This window comes from Penicillium paradoxum (assembly GCF_028828445.1).
Source record: "Penicillium paradoxum strain IBT 22861 chromosome Unknown utg000006l_segment0_segment0, whole genome shotgun sequence".
NCBI classification, from domain to species: domain Eukaryota; kingdom Fungi; phylum Ascomycota; class Eurotiomycetes; order Eurotiales; family Aspergillaceae; genus Penicillium; species Penicillium paradoxum.
Window position 1 is genome coordinate 2,060,831 of NW_026643184.1, and position 16,957 is coordinate 2,077,787.

Genomic DNA, 16,957 nt, shown 5'->3' on the forward strand with positions numbered 1-16,957 from the left:
TAAAGAGAAACCGAAACCCTCATCTCGAACTTCAAATCAACAACTTCTCTGTACTGTTTATTTTGAATTTCTACCTGTTCTCCTCTCATTCTTCAAAACGCAACAATGTCTCAAAGACAAACTATCCAATTTGATACCTCAGAATCAGGCAAATCCAACGATCCATTCAACGCCGATGAACTTCAGAACAAATCGCCCAAAAAGCAAGGCGGTGATACTCCCTTTGGTTTATTGGTTCAAAGCTTTACCGCTGCGAAGCTACAGGAGTCTGAGACCGGAACGATTAACCCTTTCAAGTTGTTTTACGAGGATGAAATCACTGGAAAGCCACGGTTTTCTTTTCCTCAAGGGTGCCATCTGAGCGAAGCAACTATCAAAGACATCGGTGAACGGGTCCCAACACAGCCGGTCGTAATGCAGACAGTGATTCGTGAAACCCAGGAAACGACGGCGGAAATTCTGAAAAACACGGAGTTGCAAGGAACTCGGAACGCCTACATAGGAAACGCTTTTAACGTTCCAGTCCTGCAAACTAAGCTCGTGGAATTCCCAAGACTGAAGAGCAAGCCCGAGGTCCGGGTCATAAAAGGAGATACGTATGACATGGCCCTTGATATGTATAAAGCCGAGAACAAATCAGACCACATGCCGATTTGTGTTCTTAACTTTGCCAATGCCCAGCACCCGGGTGGAGGTTGGCTCCGTGGGGCTCGGGCTCAGGAGGAACAGCTTTTCTACCGAAGCACACTCAGTGGGTGCCTCAACGAGGCGTTCTACCCATTGGAAGAGTTGGACTGTCTCTATTCACCTTATGTGGTCGTTTTCCGAGAGAATGTCGACAAATCCTACGAGTTCATGAAGACACACGGTGTTGTCAGTGTCATCAGCATGGCAGCGCAACGCAACCCTCCATTGACCAAGGAGAAGGACATGTACAAGAATAAAGAAGACCAAGAGCTTATGAAAGCAAAGATACGCGGTATTCTGCGCCTGGCTGGACACAACAATCATCGCCGTTTGGCCCTCGGTGCCCTTGGTTGCGGTGCCTTTGGCCATCCCGCTGAGGCAGTGTCCAATTGCTGGAAAGACGTTCTTCTAGAAGCCGAGTTCAGCGGATGGTTTGAGCGGATTCATTTCATTATTCGAGATGCACCAAACGAGAACAATTATGACATCTTCCTTAAATCATTGAACCATGTAGGCCTCGCCATGTGAGTCTGTCTCATTCAATGTGCTGTTCTTTTTGTTGGTTTTGGAACAGATTTGCGACATGTTCAATGTTAATCACGAGATGTGCATAATCATTTCCAATCTAACTGGTGGTTTCTTTATATATACCTATAAGTATTATCCTGCATGTAATCTCATCATGCAGTTCGATGTCTCCATCAGTAGCCCTTTATGACAAGCTGTGAGCGCTCGTAGCTCTATTAACTTCCTCATTTGATCTTCATCTGTATGGTCTTTATCACCATCATCTAGCACATCACCCGAAGCACCGTTACCACATTGCTCACCTCCATTTACCGTCAAGTAAGCCCGGGCATAGAATAACAAAAGCCTAGATAACAAAAAAAGTAAAAAGCAACCCCAACCCGGACATTCAAGAATTAATAGCAACAGAATAAGGAAGGTAACATATCCTCAGGATTTTGAACCAGAAAATCCTCATTTCAAACCATCTAGCTGCCCCCAGATTCTCCAGAAGGTTCATTCAGCCGATTCATCTACAGGCACTTTATCAGCAACGGCCCAGCCATTTTCAGTCCTTACAATACGAGAAGGCTCCATCTGAGAGCGATACTTTTCGCTGGTGCCCACAGGAATCAACCCTTTGTGCTCAAGCTTGGCAAGTGCTTCCACAGTCCATCTTTGGCATGGTTGCAGAGGCACTGCTTTTACGGCCGACTTGACTTTGCCGATTTTGCTTTCCGGGATGCTGCATATCAATTCTTTCTTCGAGATACCGAAACTGTCCATTCGCTTCCCGGCTTGAATCTTACACTCATATTCCTGGTCTTTTGAAGGGCCTCCAATGACATGATACCATGTACAACTGTTCGAACCAGGGCTAGCGAGCAAAAGTATCCAGTGTAGGCCCCAGTTAGCTCTCCTTTGGCCGAAGCCCACATAGAGATCCAAAGAGTCAACCTCGGAGTTCGACATAATGGGCGATTTATTATGTATATTAGAAGTGGATTCGCTGCCGTTTTCTGTGGGAGCTAACTTGGAGTTATTCAATGGTATGCTTGTGGATTGGATTTGGATGAGACTGATGATAGATAGCATTGGAAGTTAGGGTACTCGGAGGCATTTATGTGTCTCACACCTTTGTTGGTTATATTGTCTTGTGTCTAATTGCGAACAAAGTTTCTTTAAAGAGCTAGATAGAGAAAGAACCATAGCATACAAAGACTATTGAATGTGATCAAAGCAAACATGGTCATGGAGAATCTAGTTCAATCTAATTCAAGGTACAAGCATAAGATTTGTTTATCTGATTTATAAATAGTTACACAGTATAAGCCTATTGTTAGGCATAGGAATAGAATGTCTATGTACTCACATAGAAACTCTTCGGGCTGGATTCGAACCATTGCTCATGAACGGCTAAATCGGTGAGGTCTCAAGGGGACTCCTCTCCAGCCCGATACGGATTCTTCCAACCCGGGACATTTTGTCAAGAGTCCGAGTGTCAACTCGTAGTACGCTCTCCCGAATGAGGGTTTGTGTTGGCCAGTCATACGAGCAGAGTAGACTGCGGTACATACCGCCCTCACTTCCACAGAGCAGGAGAGCTACCGGTGGCCTCACAGCTTGAAATAAGGTTACCGTCATCGTGAATGTGTCGACTAGCGTGAACACCTTTGGCTCATTAGATAAAGCATCAGCGCTATGCTCCACTATATCCTTGACTTTAGGATCCTCCGTGGGGTCCTTTCCAATGCACTCTGTGTTGATCATACAGTGGCGTGATAGCTGACTGTTGTAGGGAGTCCACGTCAAATGATTCATATTGACTCCAAAAACAAGGGTTTCAATTTCTTGAATGGGTAGGTAGCCCTCAAATCCGAAGAGCCAGGGTTGCGCAGACCAGGGTTTTCCTGCATAAAGAGAGTAGACCATCATGGGACAAAGGGCGACAAGGAGAAGAGTGATGCCCATGAGAACTGAGCCAGCTATTTGGTAAACTTGATATTGCGCTTTGTAACTGGAGAGCTCATCTTCATAGACATCGTCCTGTCTTATGCTTTTGTAGGCGGCCCAATGAGCTCTATAGAGTGCCAACAAGATTATTGAAAGGATGAGCCATAAAGGCGTCATGCGCAGAGCGAGTCTTGATATAGAGCGTCCGACTGTGTTTCTATGAGTCAGGCTCACCGATCTGAATGAGTTCCATCGAATGGAGGCTCCAAATGCACCGCTGAGAACAACTGAGTCATCTGCGCAAACACCGACGACTTGACAGAGTGGATCAACGTCCCAGAGATTGCGATCCCATACGTCGTTGATGACATACCATTTTTCTGCGGGTGATTTTGGGAGTAGACAGATAAGTCTCTCAAGCAGCATATCGCTGTCATTGCTCATTGACAAGCGGGCAAACACCTGGAATGCACTGTTATCAGAGCTGACTCGGGGCCTGCGCCTCAGAAGCCCCATCAAGATATAGGCAATGTCTGCTTTTGTTTTCTCTTGCAAGAGTCTGGCCGATAAGCACTGCAACGCAATCGTCACGAGCTCAAGGGGACTCAATATGATGGAGCCTTCATAATGATCGACTAGGTGGCGTGAGTTGGGCGCGTCAACCCATGCTTCTGAGGGAAAGTTGCGTTTGCGGACTTGCCAGGGGACCTCTGTGGATGCACCGTGTGTATAAATGGAGATTGGATGTGTGTTTGGTGACAGAAGAACCTCGGGGAACGTCCACATTCGTTGACCCCAATCTCTGAGAAGCTCCCGCGCTGTGAAAACCCGAGATCCACGACCTTCAACGGGTGGCCCAAGAGCAATAACGAGTGAATGTGCACCACGCACCACATCGCTAATGCGATACACATCTTCTTCCATGTACTTATCATCACGCATGCAGCTGCTGGCAACCCAATAAGCGTGAACCCCTGCACGGCGAGCCGCCTTCTCCCCAATGACATGCAGAGCTTCCATATCGTCGATGTTATTTTGCGCAAATTGGGTGGCGGTGTATGCAACCAAAATATACTGCAGTATCTCGGCGTCTCCATATTCTTTCTCCCAGTCATTGACCTCTAGGATATCGATACCATGTGTTTCGCGCAGGAAACACAGAGTCCTCGGTCTAAGAAGACGCTCGGAGGCAGGATCGTGCTGTACGGAGGCTGACAGACTTTTTGGCAATGTCGGACATTCATACTGATTGCTTGAGATGGGCGCGTAACCCCAGTAATGATATTTGAATGGCTCATATTGACCATTATTCATTGGTTCCCCCGCAAGATCCACAGGGAAAAATAACTAATTGACAGTTGTGAGCAGTCTGAAACCAGGGAATATGATTCAAGTCATGGGTGAGACAAACCAGGACAAGAATCGTGACCGCGCCGACTGGATATTTGAACCAAATCTCCAAATGTGTCTTTATATCCTTTTTTCGAACCAAGGGAGTACTGGATGTACCGCCACCACTGGATGGGATGTTTGACGCCGCGTTTGCTTCCAGGTGAGATCTCAAAGTCCAGAACATTACTTGTAGTATGAGCGGGATATCATCGATAATAGTTATTCGCTTCCAGGTAACCTGAGATGTTCCCCGAAGAACCTCATTTGTCGACTGCACGAACAGCGGTAAAAGACGCCCATCCTTGGCACTTATGAACCGATCGTCTCTATAGCCCTTCCATTCGCGTCTCAAGCTGTCTCGGTGCCAAAAGAGGCCGGTTGGTTTGTATCGCAGACGCTTTTCGAGGCGCGGATGAGAAGACGGCTGTGGCAGAATAAATCTCAGTCAGTCATGTCGCTCCTGTCGCTGAAATCGAAAATCAATTTGCAAGGTAATATACCGGATGTGTTGATGTGTCGGCGTTGCGACTGGTCTGCGAATTGCCTTCGGAGGCACCCCAAGGAGGGGGCACTGCAGGCCCTATGAGTTCTGATGGAGAAAACTGCAGTTTCCCATCACTGTCCTGAGTGCTTTGAATGTTTTCTGGTATCAAGCGACTGTCTTCGCTTGTTGTAGAGGACTGCTGGATGTTCACCAGCTCAATAGAGCTCTGTTGTAAATCAGTGACAGGATCAGCGTCAAATGCCATAGACTTCTGTTGCTGGACTTACTTGCTCAGCCATTGGGGTAGAGTAAAATTAAAATTCGCTCTTCTAATGCTTAACAGTGATCCGTTGGTATTCTTATGGTTATTGGCCAGAAAATAGGCATATATATTTTGTATATGTTTGTTCCCTGGGTACAGAGTAAAGCCTGTAGTTATACCCTGTGCGGAGTACCCGACACGACTTATATGTCGGACACCCTGTTATATCTGGCTGCCAAGCTCCGTATTCTCCCCTCCAGCTGAAAGGTGGCGAAGCATATAGTACAGAGTGTGTACAGAGTGTGTACGGAGTAGGTACGGAAGTGTGTGTCACGAGTTGTACGGAGTACAATATACCTATCTACATAGTGTAGAGGGGATCTCTGCTATAAGATAGCGGTGTGACCTGACGAATAAGAATTGATGTAGACGGCTATTGAAGTGCTGGAGGCATCGGATTAGAAGAATAACTAACTAACTCTCTTTCTGCAAACTACCCTCTAGTTTCCCTCTCCTACCCTCCGCTCCTCAGCATCCTGCAGTGGTTTATCTGGTTCGCAAACAGATATCACACGCATCTACTCCGTACGGCAGTGCTTCACTACACTGGGTAGGCAGTTGTAGGCAAACATGCATATCGGGTTCAAGCTGATTGGTGGGAAGGGAGGTGCCAAGTCGCAAGTTGCAAGGCGCAGGAAGAACAAAGACAAACTGCGATCAAAAAGCGGAATAAGCAGACTACGGAGTATGTAGGCATAGGTACGGAGTATTCCACTCGCTGCTCTTTTAACCGAGACATCACAGATCATTATATGTGGAAGCTACGAGCCTCAAGCCCGGCCCAGGTGGCAGTAGATGCTGACGCCCAGAAGGTTCCAGGCTCTCCCGTCTACGGGCGTAAATCTTCTTGTCAAACTGGGCCAATTGATCTCGCCAATCAAGCCCCAGGATATTTCTCAATAACCTGGTGCTGGCTGGCCATGATCTGTTTATTTCTATTGACCATTTCAAAACGTCTCCATTTCATAGCGTACCATGCACCCAGCACTATGACTGTCACGGGCATGGAAATGACCCAAAACATCCAAAAGTCTTGGGATACCGTGAGCGCGTTGTCTTCATCCGAGAGACCAAAGAATTGGCTTCCAAAGATAGTCTGGCCGACCAGTAGGTCCCAATTAGTTCCTGATTCCGCAGTCGTGAAGAAAGTGCACTTACCGATACAGTAGTGAGAGGCAAGAATATCAGCGTCACCAATCCGATGGTAGTCATGGTGTTGCTGTCGGAGTGCATGATGCGGTTTCCCTCGGCGGCAACGAGATGAAATGACTTGACACCGTCAATTCGAGCTCACTTTTATTGAACAGAAATTCAATTCTCACCAAGGCAATGACACTTTGCATCCTTCTATCTAAGCTTCTCAGCCTCAGATTGACAGTCTCAAAACTCGTTTCCACCTGTGTCAACATCCCCCGTGTACATTCCATGATCTCCTTATCCCCATCGGAGGCTTTACCTTGGAGAAGTTCGGAGTGTGCGATCACTTTCTGCACAATCAGAGATGTAGCGTCGCAGCTCTCTTGGAGATAGACAATATGTTTCGCTACATTGTGCAAGCCTGTGAATGACTCCCTCTCTTGGGACATCATCAATGCCCTCTATTACCAGTTATGTCTACAGCACTGCAAGATGGATGTGGAACACTCACCGTTTCTATCTTTCCAAACACGTCGGACACTTCCCAGACTGTGCTATCCATGTTGGAGGATATATCTGACAAGATAATGACCAATAGGGCTATTGGATCCCGCATTGCAGTTTTGACAGACTGAAGGGCTCGTAGTCGATTCAGAAGAAGATCCGATGCTTGGAAGCATAGCAACGTCACCCTGGGATCATCCAAATCAGTGGTACACCATTTCATGAAGTATCCAGACTTTTTCCAGGTCCAGTTTGCTTGTTTGAGGGATTGCACTTGAGAGCGCGGCTCGTAAATCCATGACTCGCCGTTTGCGCGCCCTACTGCAATGCTTTTGCACAAGTGGTGAAACCAAACACCTACAGAATATTAAACACAGATAGATCTGCGAAGAGTAGGGACATACAATTATTCCCATGAGCATCACTCTGCGCACCAAATGAGTGAGTGACTGATCGAAGCCGCTCATCAAGAAATGCCGATGGGACTGAATAGTGACGGAAGGCCCAGAGAAGGCCGTGTTTCCCCTTGTCCCCCGGGTGATCAAGTGGCAGGAACCTAATATGACTATCAGCTCGTGCGCTGCCTGTATTTGCAATGGATCTATCTTACACTATTCGTAAATGTGGCTCAGGCATCGTGGCAAGTTCTGGAACAGGCACACAGTGAGAGCGCGGTCGATCATTGTCTGGGAAATCAGTAATGAATATATCTGACTCGGTGAATGGGGATCTCCACCTTTGCTCCAGTCTAGAACTTCGACTTTCACATCCTTCGCCTTGGAATGATCGAACTTTTCTCGGCCTTCAAAGGCGTCGAACACGGATGGGTCTTCAAAAATCGCGGCCATGCGGGGTTATGAATCAAGTCTGGAATATATAGTCCGTAGGCACCCAGTATTTGCGGTGTCGAGGTGATGGATCTGATCTATACGGGGGATCGAAGTATTGGGTTTCTGACCAGGAGCTACTCCGTGGTTGATCATCAGAGGCACCCTGTAGGCTGATCACTGCGCCACCAAAGACTTCCGAAAAGATGATTACCTCGTTGCCTTGGGGCGCAGCTGCACCTAAGCAGGTATTATCACAGTATCAGAGAGCATATACAAGGATGCTCCCTCACCTTTCACCATGCCCCGATTTCTTGAGGTACACAATCTTCTAGTCTTACCTATTTCCATCTCAAAAATAACGCACTGGTACACGATGGCGTAAAATGGGAAGGCACCGACCTTACCTATAATGGCGCGATGCCTTAGTAAATTATACATTGGAACCATTTTCCTACTCTAAACCTATAAGAGAGCTTGCTTAGTTTTCTACCTTATCCTTTCGGCTTTTCGCCTTTCTTTACATCGTGCGTGAATCCATCAAGCTATAGGTAGAAAACTCGTCTTTTCTAGAAAAGAAGCAATCGCCAGAGAGAAGCGCTAGAGTTAATTGGCACTAGAGTTAATTGATAGAGAGTGGCTATATTTTCGGCGCGTATATAAATGATAATTCTATCCTAGATAGCCTTGGAAAGATAAGAGGCTACCTAAGACCAAGAAGGCATATGGATAAAACATGACAAGGTTGTAGAAGCGGCAGACAATTCTAGTAATGATACAAATAGAAATCAATGACCGGTCAAAAGAACTCAAGTACAGGGATATCATCGAATATCAGCAAATCGTACGGAGGACATTTCAGGCAGTGGCATCAATGCTTGAATGACAGGATCGCAAAGGTTTCGTACGAATCTTCCGGAAAGACCGAACTTACTGCCTACAATATAGTTTTCAGACTCATTATTGATAGGGACTTGATGGGTGATTGGTGTCGAGTGAAACATGGTCATAACGTCTTGGATAAACGAGACCCAGTGTCCCATATACCCCAAAGCCACACGATCATTGTGAATAGACGGGTGCGTCACCATTTCGTAGTAAGGGTGCTAAAGGGCGAGCCAGCTATAAGGGTTCCATGTTGTGTCAGTTAATAGGAGCATATTTCGAAGACAGAAGACAGAAGGGTGGAGAGTGGGGAAGAGTGGGGAGCGGAAAAGAGCGGGGTGGTGGAGGCTCTGTGGCTCATTCGTGCGGTCACGTGTCAAAGGCGTGGACCATCTTGGAATGCAGAGACGTTGAGAAGAGAGTTCAAGAGTAAGGTGTTCTGCCTGGTAGAGAACAAAGAAATGAGCGAGTAACAATAATGGCTTTACAGGAGTCAACCATACGTGAAGCTAACTTCACTTCTTACTAAGTGTACAAGAGGATGAAGACCTACCTAGGTACATGTAGGTAAGTCAGGAGGCATAGATCAAGGCGAAAACTGGCGGCAGGGACCACCTAAATGGGTCTCCATCCAAAGAGTCACCACAGCGTTAAGCTCAGCGTGAACAGCTGCATTTGGATGGGGCTAGCGTGGTGCATTTTATTGCCCAGGCGCCCCCGGGCAGGTGAGCTGCTGACTTAGCTGCTCTCGTATGGATTTTGCTCAGGTGATCTCGGTGATCTCGGTGAGCAAAAAGCGGCAAGGACTGGACACAAGAAGTGGCAGAGGAAATCGGGTGTTATTCTTCAGTCGGCATGGAGAAAGCATCGGTAGGTTTTTTCCTTAACAGCAACAGACAGCCTGCTGAACTACGCAAAGAGATCTCAAGACACCCATGGAGGTGCTTATGTGCCTCGTGAATCGCAAGCTCGCTATCCGACACATTCAAATGTTGAGCGAGAGCAAAATAGCGAAATAGCTCAACAGCCTCTTGCTGAAACAACTCACCAACCCACCGATCCAAGCCAAGACAAGCATGGTGGGGCATATGTGCCAAAGAGCGCGAAATAGATCTGTGTTATATATGGAGTACACTTTTTGTATCCGTTCTTTGGGGATCACTGACCTTTGACGGAAAACAACCATCTACGCTCCCTAGGCATCGGAAACACAAAAAAATAGAAACAAAGAAACAAAGGGGAAAGAACACATATAGCTTGTATCCTGTCCCAATTTCTTCTAAATATCTCTTTCCCTCTATCGCCCCAGTCAACATGCCGCCCAAGAAGAAATGGCCCGCTCCCCTGGTCATCCCGCCCCTAAGTAAAAAGCATACACATACGATAATTTCGCTTCATGGAAAGGGCAGCAATGCCAAGCGCTACGGTCTTGTGCTACTTACTGCTGCAACCCTGCGAGCTCGACTTCCCACCGTGAAATTCGTTTTTCCGACCGCAAAGAAGCGGCGAGCAACGAGATTCAAGAGAATGCCCATCAACCAGTGGTTTGACAACTTCTCAATCGTTGACCCCGGTGAAAGAATAGAATTACAAGTCGATGGGCTTTGTGAGACAGCTGATTTTGTTCGCGACTTGATCAGCGAGGAGACTCGCATCTTGGGCGAAGGCAGCCATAAAAGAATCATCCTGTGGGGGTTAAGCCAAGGATGTGCGGCAGGCATCTTCACGCTGCTGGGTGGCTCATCCGATACCAGTGGAGCAAGTACTATCGGGGCATTTGTTGGAATGAGTGGATGGCTTCCTTTTGAGCAGCAGCTGTGTGAGATTCTTCGATGTGGTGATATCCAAGGACCGGCGTCAGCATCGGCATCGGCGTCTGAGGCTGTGGCTGTGTCTGACACACAAGACAGAGATGATGCTCAGCAAGAGTCTAGCAGTGATGATGGGTCAGATTTAGACACCGCCTCAGATGCTGATGCTGATGCCGACGCCAGCGCTTTCTCTGAACCTGACTGGGATGACGACCCGTTTGAGAGAAGCTGCTCGTCGCATGACGATTTCGATCCCTTTGCAGCGCAAGAGGAAGAAGCACCTTTGCTCGTCCATGCTATCAATCATGTTCGTGATGTTCTTGATCTTCCTTTGTTCGAAGCAGCCGATCATTCGCCGAATGAAACGCCCATACCATCAAGCTGCGGTCATCTCCGGACGCCTGTTTTCATTGGTCACGGCTCTGAAGATAAAAAGGTGGCTGTGGAGCTTGGTACAAAGATGAATCATGTGCTTTCAGTTGGCTTGGGGATGGATGTGACGTGGAAGATCTACCAAGGGTTGGGGCACTGGTACCGTGTACAGGATGAGATCGAGGATATCCTAACCTTTCTTCAGGACCGAGTTGATCTGCCAGTGAAAAAGTTGTTGACTCAGCGCCAACGCAAGCAAGTACAGGGCTAGATGAGAATCGTATATATTGGTATTAGCATGTAGATTATTCATGTTCATCTCAATATTACTAGCATCTTCTAATGAATCGCCTATATCGGGACTATTAATTGAGTACTAGACCGCTTTTGAGTCAAGTCGGTTCCAATTTAGAATATTGCTGAAAATTAAAACCGAAAATATGGTAAAAGCTTGTGACTTTACAGATAGATGCGGACGCTAGTACCATCATGAGTCTCATATACACCTCATTTAGACATGCGGGTAGATCGTCTTCTGCCAACGGCGGCGGGCTTTGGCTTCTCCTCGTCAGAATCCTCCCTCTTTACATTCGGTTTCTTTTGCTTTGGGGTTCCTCGTTTCTTTGTCTGCGTTGCTTCTTCCGCGTCTGAGTCGCTTTCTTTCTTTGGTAGGGGAGCACGCTTCCGTTTCGAATTCGCTGGAGTGGTTTGCGTCATTTTCGTGGGTTCCTCTTCAATATCTTTGGCAACAGCACCAGTCTTCTTTTGGACAGCTGGGACAACAGCGCTCGTTCGACCTCCAACGGTAAGGAAAGTGATTTTATCGCCGTTGGGAAGAGCAGCCGGTTGGTTCTTTTTGCCCTTGCCCCAGCGGTGTTTAAACAGCCAGTGCTCGGGAAACTTCTCTGAGTCGGCCAGTACACCAACAGATGTTGAGCAGACATAATGAATGGCGGAATGTAGGGCCTTGATCTGTTCGTCGTTCAAGGTATTGCTGTATTGCTCTGGGTGTATCTTTGCATGATAAAGAATCTCATCACTAAAACAAATTAGCTTATATGGATTGATCACGATTGGCTTGAAGACCTACCCCATCCAATTTCCGATTCCACTAATATTCGCTTGATCAAGTAGAAGGGCCTTGATCGGCACTTTCTTCTTTCTCAGCTTCTCTGTCAACCATGCTTCATTCACAGTGTCTTTATCGGCGATAGGATCGGGTCCATTCTCCTTGAGCGGGGTGTGATTTCGTATTTCATCAGCTGGGCAATCCACGAGTCTAATGCGACCAAGTCTGCGGGCATCCACAAATGCCGCCTCTGTTTTCGGTTCATCACTTGTCTCTAGCAGGAACTTCCAATATTTAGGAGGCCATTCCTGATCAGCAGGTTTGTCGGTTCGATAGTAATATGTGTCGGCATCCTTGATCTTCAACCAGCCAGCCATTCCAAAGTGCATCACGGCGTGTGGTGGTGAGGACATTGTGATCCAGAAGTATTTCCCTTGTTGGCCCGCTCCCACGATCTTCTTTCCTTGCATTGCTTTTTCGAACTCCGCGGCACTAGTGCCAACTTTGCCAAATACAATGTCGTCATGCTGTGCCTGTACTTTGGAGAGCGTCTTCCCCACCAGGTGCTCACGAATGAAATAAACAATGCGGTGGATCTCTGCTAGCTCGGGCATTTTGGTATGTGGTTTCAAAAGTCAACAGTAAAAAGATGCAATAAATAGATTATGGGCATATACAAGTGCTTTTCTCAGATCGAATACTTGGCTGTATGTTGTAGCGACGCGAGCCATCTGAACACGCGCGCGCGGTCACGTGGAGATAATTGAGTAAGCTAGTCCCAAATGGGATTGAGGCTGATTGCGGCACGACGACTGGTGGAGATCCGGGAGCTTCTCGGGCTGTCCACGGATGCTCTGCGTCAGACAGCTACCAACCATCAGCCTCAGTTTCTTGTGTCTATAACGGATTTTTTTTAGCCATCTGCGAAAGATAAATCGATATCCCATTTATCAACGTTATACAAGGCCGCGCCACGACCATAACTTTATCAACAACGCCACTCACATTTTCAATCCAAGCTGGAGTGGTTTTGGATCAAGTCGAATCGAGAATTTGGGGAGGGAAAACGTGGGAGAATGTCACAGGCCTCATCAACAGCGGCACCGGTGCTGACTCCTCGGTTCTGTTTTGACGAGAGACTACTTCGAGGTACGGTTTACAGGTGGCGTCGTACAACCGGATCATATTAACTCTTCTGTCTATTCTTTAGACTTTCTCCGACTTTCAAGATCTACCATTGATGATTCCATCACGCAACACTTGAACGCCTTGCTTACACCAGCCCAGGAAGGGTTTGACCCCTCATCAACAGCGGTGCGACAATTCGAGTCTAGATCTCGGAGAACAATCAACTCCCCAGCCTGTCAGGGCTTCAAGGACAAAGTGCTTTTCCCGTCATGGCAGACAAGATCAGATGTCCTCACATACTGCGCTGGGGTGGCCACGAGCCCGGACCCCAATGATCCCGATTTGATCCTTCGGCAGACAGAGTCCGCACGAGACCGAGAACGAGAAGTCAATGAGCGTTTGGACCCATATTCTGCTCGTTTCTTCCCACGCGAAGCACGGACAGAATCATTGGCCAACTTGATTCGCAACGAGCGTACCATTGAAGAAATTATCCGGGCCCGAACCTGGGGCTTGGTCTCAGACAAATGCAATGATTCTTCTACTTGGGAAGAAGCTCTCAATAGCTGGCGCCATTCTCATCAAAAATAGGTTCTCTGGCATGGAGATGCCGATGTATATATACGTTTTGACTTTTGTATAAATCCACTCTTGAGCTTCGGGAATGTTTTACTTCTTCGCTATCTACGTGGCGATGATGGTTCGGCACCAGACGAAATCGGGTCTCTTTGTCAAATCAAAGGTCCTAAAAGGCAAACTTCGCTGTAAAACGAACTTGATGGCTTTAACTTGACACCTAGAATCCGGGTACCTGTGGAATCTGACGAAAATCGATAGCTTCCGGGGCTTAATTAGACTAACGGGTTTACCTTAATCATACTCGGTATCAGATACCGAAGCTTCTCTCTTTGACCAACTTTCAAACCTGGCTCTATCTACTTTCATTTTTCTTTGCTAGGCGGGCTATTTAGGGCCAAGAACTCTGTATGCACGGTGTGTACGGAGTACGTGCTTTGTACAGAGTACATAGTGGACCTTTTCGGCTGACTAGACGATCTCCGATCCTCACCCCTGGCATCTTTTGGCAACCAAAACAACTTTCAATCGCTCGTAATCATTTCCAATCTTCTTGTGCTACAAATTATCACCTAATAAAGCTGCCCTTCTTCTTCGAACCATGTTTTCGTCGCTTCTGCGATCTTTGCCCCAGCTCGGGCGGAGGTGGAAACCCATTGATCTCACTAACCCAAGCTTCGTTCGGATACCTGAATGGCACAAAATTGAAGAAGAAACTCTCCCGAACTATATCGCCTCGCAGTATTATCCAACCCGAATAGGAGAAGTCATTAAGGAGCGATATCAGGTTATCGGCAAATTGGGGTTTGGATCTACCTCAACTGCTTGGCTTGCACGGGACATGGAGTGAGATCCCCGAGGATTCTTTTTTTTCAATAGCCTATCGGAGATACTTATATCCTATCACTTTAGCAAACGTCGTTATGTTATGCTCAAAATCTTTGTTCAAGCTTCATCTATGGGCCAGCAAGTGGATAACGAGCTTAATATGTATAGACATATGGAGCAATCCCCAACCACCCATCCTGGTCGTGACGTGATCAGAACGTTGCTTGACACATTTGACATCGACGGGCCTCAAGACAAGCATCGGTGTCTTGTGCATCCCCCATTATGGGAGAGTGTTCTAGCTTTCTTACGTCGCAACCCAGTAGAGAGACTACCATCAGCAGTCCTCGCGGTCATCCTTCATCGCCTATTTCTAGCATTAGACTATCTTCATACAGAGTGCCAGATCACCCACACTGGTTTGTAATCTTTTATTTCTCCCCTACTCCTACAATCGTCTTACTCTTTCCCCAGATCTCAAAGCCGACAATATAATGTTCGGTTTCAAGGATGATTCAGTGTTTACTGATTTTGAGGAAGGCGAACTTCAACGACCCGTTCCAAGGAAGGACATGGATACAGACGGAAGGATGATCTATATGTCTCAAGAGCTGAAAGTACCTAAACAAGTGGGTGCCCCGGTTCTCTGCGATTTTGGTTCGGCTATGCTCGGTCAATATCACTCAGTATTTGTTCAACCTATGATCTACCGAGCACCGGAAGTGATTCTGGGAGTTCCATGGACATACAGTGCCGATATTTGGAATGTGGGATGCATGGTATGACAACCAGTCCGATCCTCGTGCGGCAAGAACTAATAGTTGTAGATTTGGGATGTGTACGAAGGCGGTTCCCTGTTTACGGGCCAAGACCCCGAATTTGGGAGGTATCGAAGTCGGGCACATCTAGCAGAGATGATCAATCTTCTTGGTCCCCCGCCTCTAAGCCTTCTTATGCAGGGGGAGCTGAGAGCCAAATTCTTTTCAAGCGAAGGCAAGGAAACCCTTATGACATTATCGGGTGAAACTCGGCATCTAACCTTATGCCTCTAGGTGAGTTCCTCACTCCAGGTTTGTTGACAGATCAGGTTTCGCTTGAGGATAGGGAGACTACTCTTGAGGGGCAGATGGAGAGAGAGGCATTTATACGTTTCATGCGCAAAATGCTGCAGTGGGAGCCCGGCAAGCGTAGCTCTGCGAAGGAGCTAGCGGAGGACGAATGGATACACAGTCATATGTAGATGTGCATCCATCTAGGAATAAAATGAACATGGTGCTATGAAAAGGATATTTGTTTGGACTATCTGAACGTGCTGGTCAAACCATCGACGACAGCTGCCCTTCAAACTTCCCCTTCAGTACGGAGTACTCCGTATGAAAATCCGGAAAGACCGTCGAAAAGTGGGGAGTGCCTGATCATAGACACTACGGAGTACGGATTACTGAGCTCCGTTACCTCACATTATAGAAGAACGGAGTAAAGAAGATGAATGCCTTAAGCCACAATTCTCGATGATTCATGGATTGATATCTCCTTGCATATTTCGCGTTCAATGTCCAGCTTTTATTGACCGGTGCCTTAATTCGGTACCTACATAAGGTACCTACATGTACCTGATAGTAACTAAGTAGCATGTTTGTCAAGTATTAGCAACCTTTTTCTTTTTCCCCCGTAATTCTATTCTACCTACTTGTACTCTGCTTTTAGGGCTCAAAATATGCACGATTAGCTACATGTACATGAGACTTGGAAGACTCCCACCAATTTCCCAACCAATCTGCCAAGAAACACCATGGTCAAATTGGGTGGATAATGACCAGTTTTCACTGTTTCCCCTCTCGCCACATACAGGGTTTTTCTAATGGCGATGAGTCTTTGACTATTTGCTCCGTGGGTCTTGAGAATGACCGCATTTCGGGGCTCCCGGCATCCACCGATATCCCGGTGCCTTCCACTCATTCGTTTAATGGCACCTTTAGCTTCTTTTTTGTTTGGTTATGGCTTCGGTTAAGTGGGCCGTGGCGCCCGGAAGGCTGGTATTAATAAGCATGTCGTTACTAGGGAAGTCAACAGAATTAGAAGCACGACCGAGTGTTGTGGAGATCTTGAATGGCTATGGATCTTGGGTAATCTAAGCATAGGTCTCACCGTTCCAGGGTTCGTCAAAGTGGCGTGGATTTCCGTCGGGGTCACCTGGTTGCTCCGCAATGGTTCTCCCGGGGAAACCTCCAAGTCAGCCCACACAATCTCCCGATATTCCATCCTCATCCATGGATGACACTTCGTATAAGAAAAGATGGCAATCGGCGATCGACAGTCGGTCTGACTATCTTTGCGGGGTGAACCTGCAGCTGTACGACCCTCCAATTGGTTGGGTTTTGAAGATGTCTTAAATCCATTCAGCCAATTTATCTTGGACGCCATGTGAAGAAAGAACGAAGAAGTGATGGGGAAAGCGGCACAAATCATAGTCGT

General features: G+C 47.1%; 8 protein-coding genes across 8 annotated transcripts; 4 read left to right on the forward strand and 4 right to left on the reverse strand.

Annotated features, from left to right (window-relative positions):
* Nucleotides 1–105: 105 nt before the first annotated feature.
* On the forward strand, nt 106–1,215 carry N7457_007203 (uncharacterized protein; the record flags this gene model as incomplete). Its single annotated transcript, XM_057178246.1, has 1 exon — nt 106–1,215. One exon carries the CDS (start codon nt 106–108, stop codon nt 1,213–1,215), a length of 1,110 nt encoding a protein of 369 aa, XP_057029990.1.
* A 495-nt stretch (nt 1,216–1,710) lies between these two features.
* On the reverse strand, nt 1,711–2,166 carry N7457_007204 (uncharacterized protein; the record flags this gene model as incomplete). Its single annotated transcript, XM_057178247.1, has 1 exon — nt 1,711–2,166. One exon carries the CDS (start codon nt 2,164–2,166, stop codon nt 1,711–1,713), a length of 456 nt encoding a protein of 151 aa, XP_057029991.1.
* A 444-nt stretch (nt 2,167–2,610) lies between these two features.
* On the reverse strand, nt 2,611–5,322 carry N7457_007205 (uncharacterized protein; the record flags this gene model as incomplete). Its single annotated transcript, XM_057178248.1, has 4 exons — nt 2,611–4,494; nt 4,559–4,963; nt 5,040–5,249; nt 5,311–5,322. The coding sequence occupies 4 exons, from the start codon at nt 5,320–5,322 to the stop codon at nt 2,611–2,613; spliced, it is 2,511 nt and encodes an 836-aa protein (XP_057029992.1).
* A 900-nt stretch (nt 5,323–6,222) lies between these two features.
* N7457_007206 (uncharacterized protein) lies at nt 6,223–7,834 on the reverse strand (the record flags this gene model as incomplete). The annotated part of the gene is made up of 7 exons (XM_057178249.1): nt 6,223–6,441; nt 6,504–6,614; nt 6,668–6,943; nt 6,994–7,343; nt 7,391–7,542; nt 7,597–7,672; nt 7,723–7,834. The coding sequence occupies 7 exons, from the start codon at nt 7,832–7,834 to the stop codon at nt 6,223–6,225; spliced, it is 1,296 nt and encodes a 431-aa protein (XP_057029993.1).
* Nucleotides 7,835–10,012: 2,178 nt separating this feature from the next.
* On the forward strand, nt 10,013–11,152 carry N7457_007207 (Phospholipase/carboxylesterase/thioesterase; the record flags this gene model as incomplete). The annotated part of the gene is made up of 1 exon (XM_057178250.1): nt 10,013–11,152. One exon carries the CDS (start codon nt 10,013–10,015, stop codon nt 11,150–11,152), a length of 1,140 nt encoding a protein of 379 aa, XP_057029994.1.
* Nucleotides 11,153–11,388: 236 nt separating this feature from the next.
* On the reverse strand, nt 11,389–12,564 carry N7457_007208 (putative formamidopyrimidine-DNA glycosylase; the record flags this gene model as incomplete). The annotated part of the gene is made up of 2 exons (XM_057178251.1): nt 11,389–11,920; nt 11,972–12,564. 2 exons carry the CDS (start codon nt 12,562–12,564, stop codon nt 11,389–11,391), a joined length of 1,125 nt encoding a protein of 374 aa, XP_057029995.1.
* A 462-nt stretch (nt 12,565–13,026) lies between these two features.
* On the forward strand, nt 13,027–13,669 carry N7457_007209 (MIX23 family protein; the record flags this gene model as incomplete). Its single annotated transcript, XM_057178252.1, has 2 exons — nt 13,027–13,099; nt 13,161–13,669. The coding sequence occupies 2 exons, from the start codon at nt 13,027–13,029 to the stop codon at nt 13,667–13,669; spliced, it is 582 nt and encodes a 193-aa protein (XP_057029996.1).
* Nucleotides 13,670–14,255: 586 nt separating this feature from the next.
* Nucleotides 14,256–15,722, forward strand: N7457_007210 (putative protein kinase; the record flags this gene model as incomplete). The annotated part of the gene is made up of 5 exons (XM_057178253.1): nt 14,256–14,500; nt 14,567–14,901; nt 14,957–15,261; nt 15,310–15,502; nt 15,535–15,722. 5 exons carry the CDS (start codon nt 14,256–14,258, stop codon nt 15,720–15,722), a joined length of 1,266 nt encoding a protein of 421 aa, XP_057029997.1.
* Between the last annotated feature and the right edge of the window lie 1,235 nt (nt 15,723–16,957).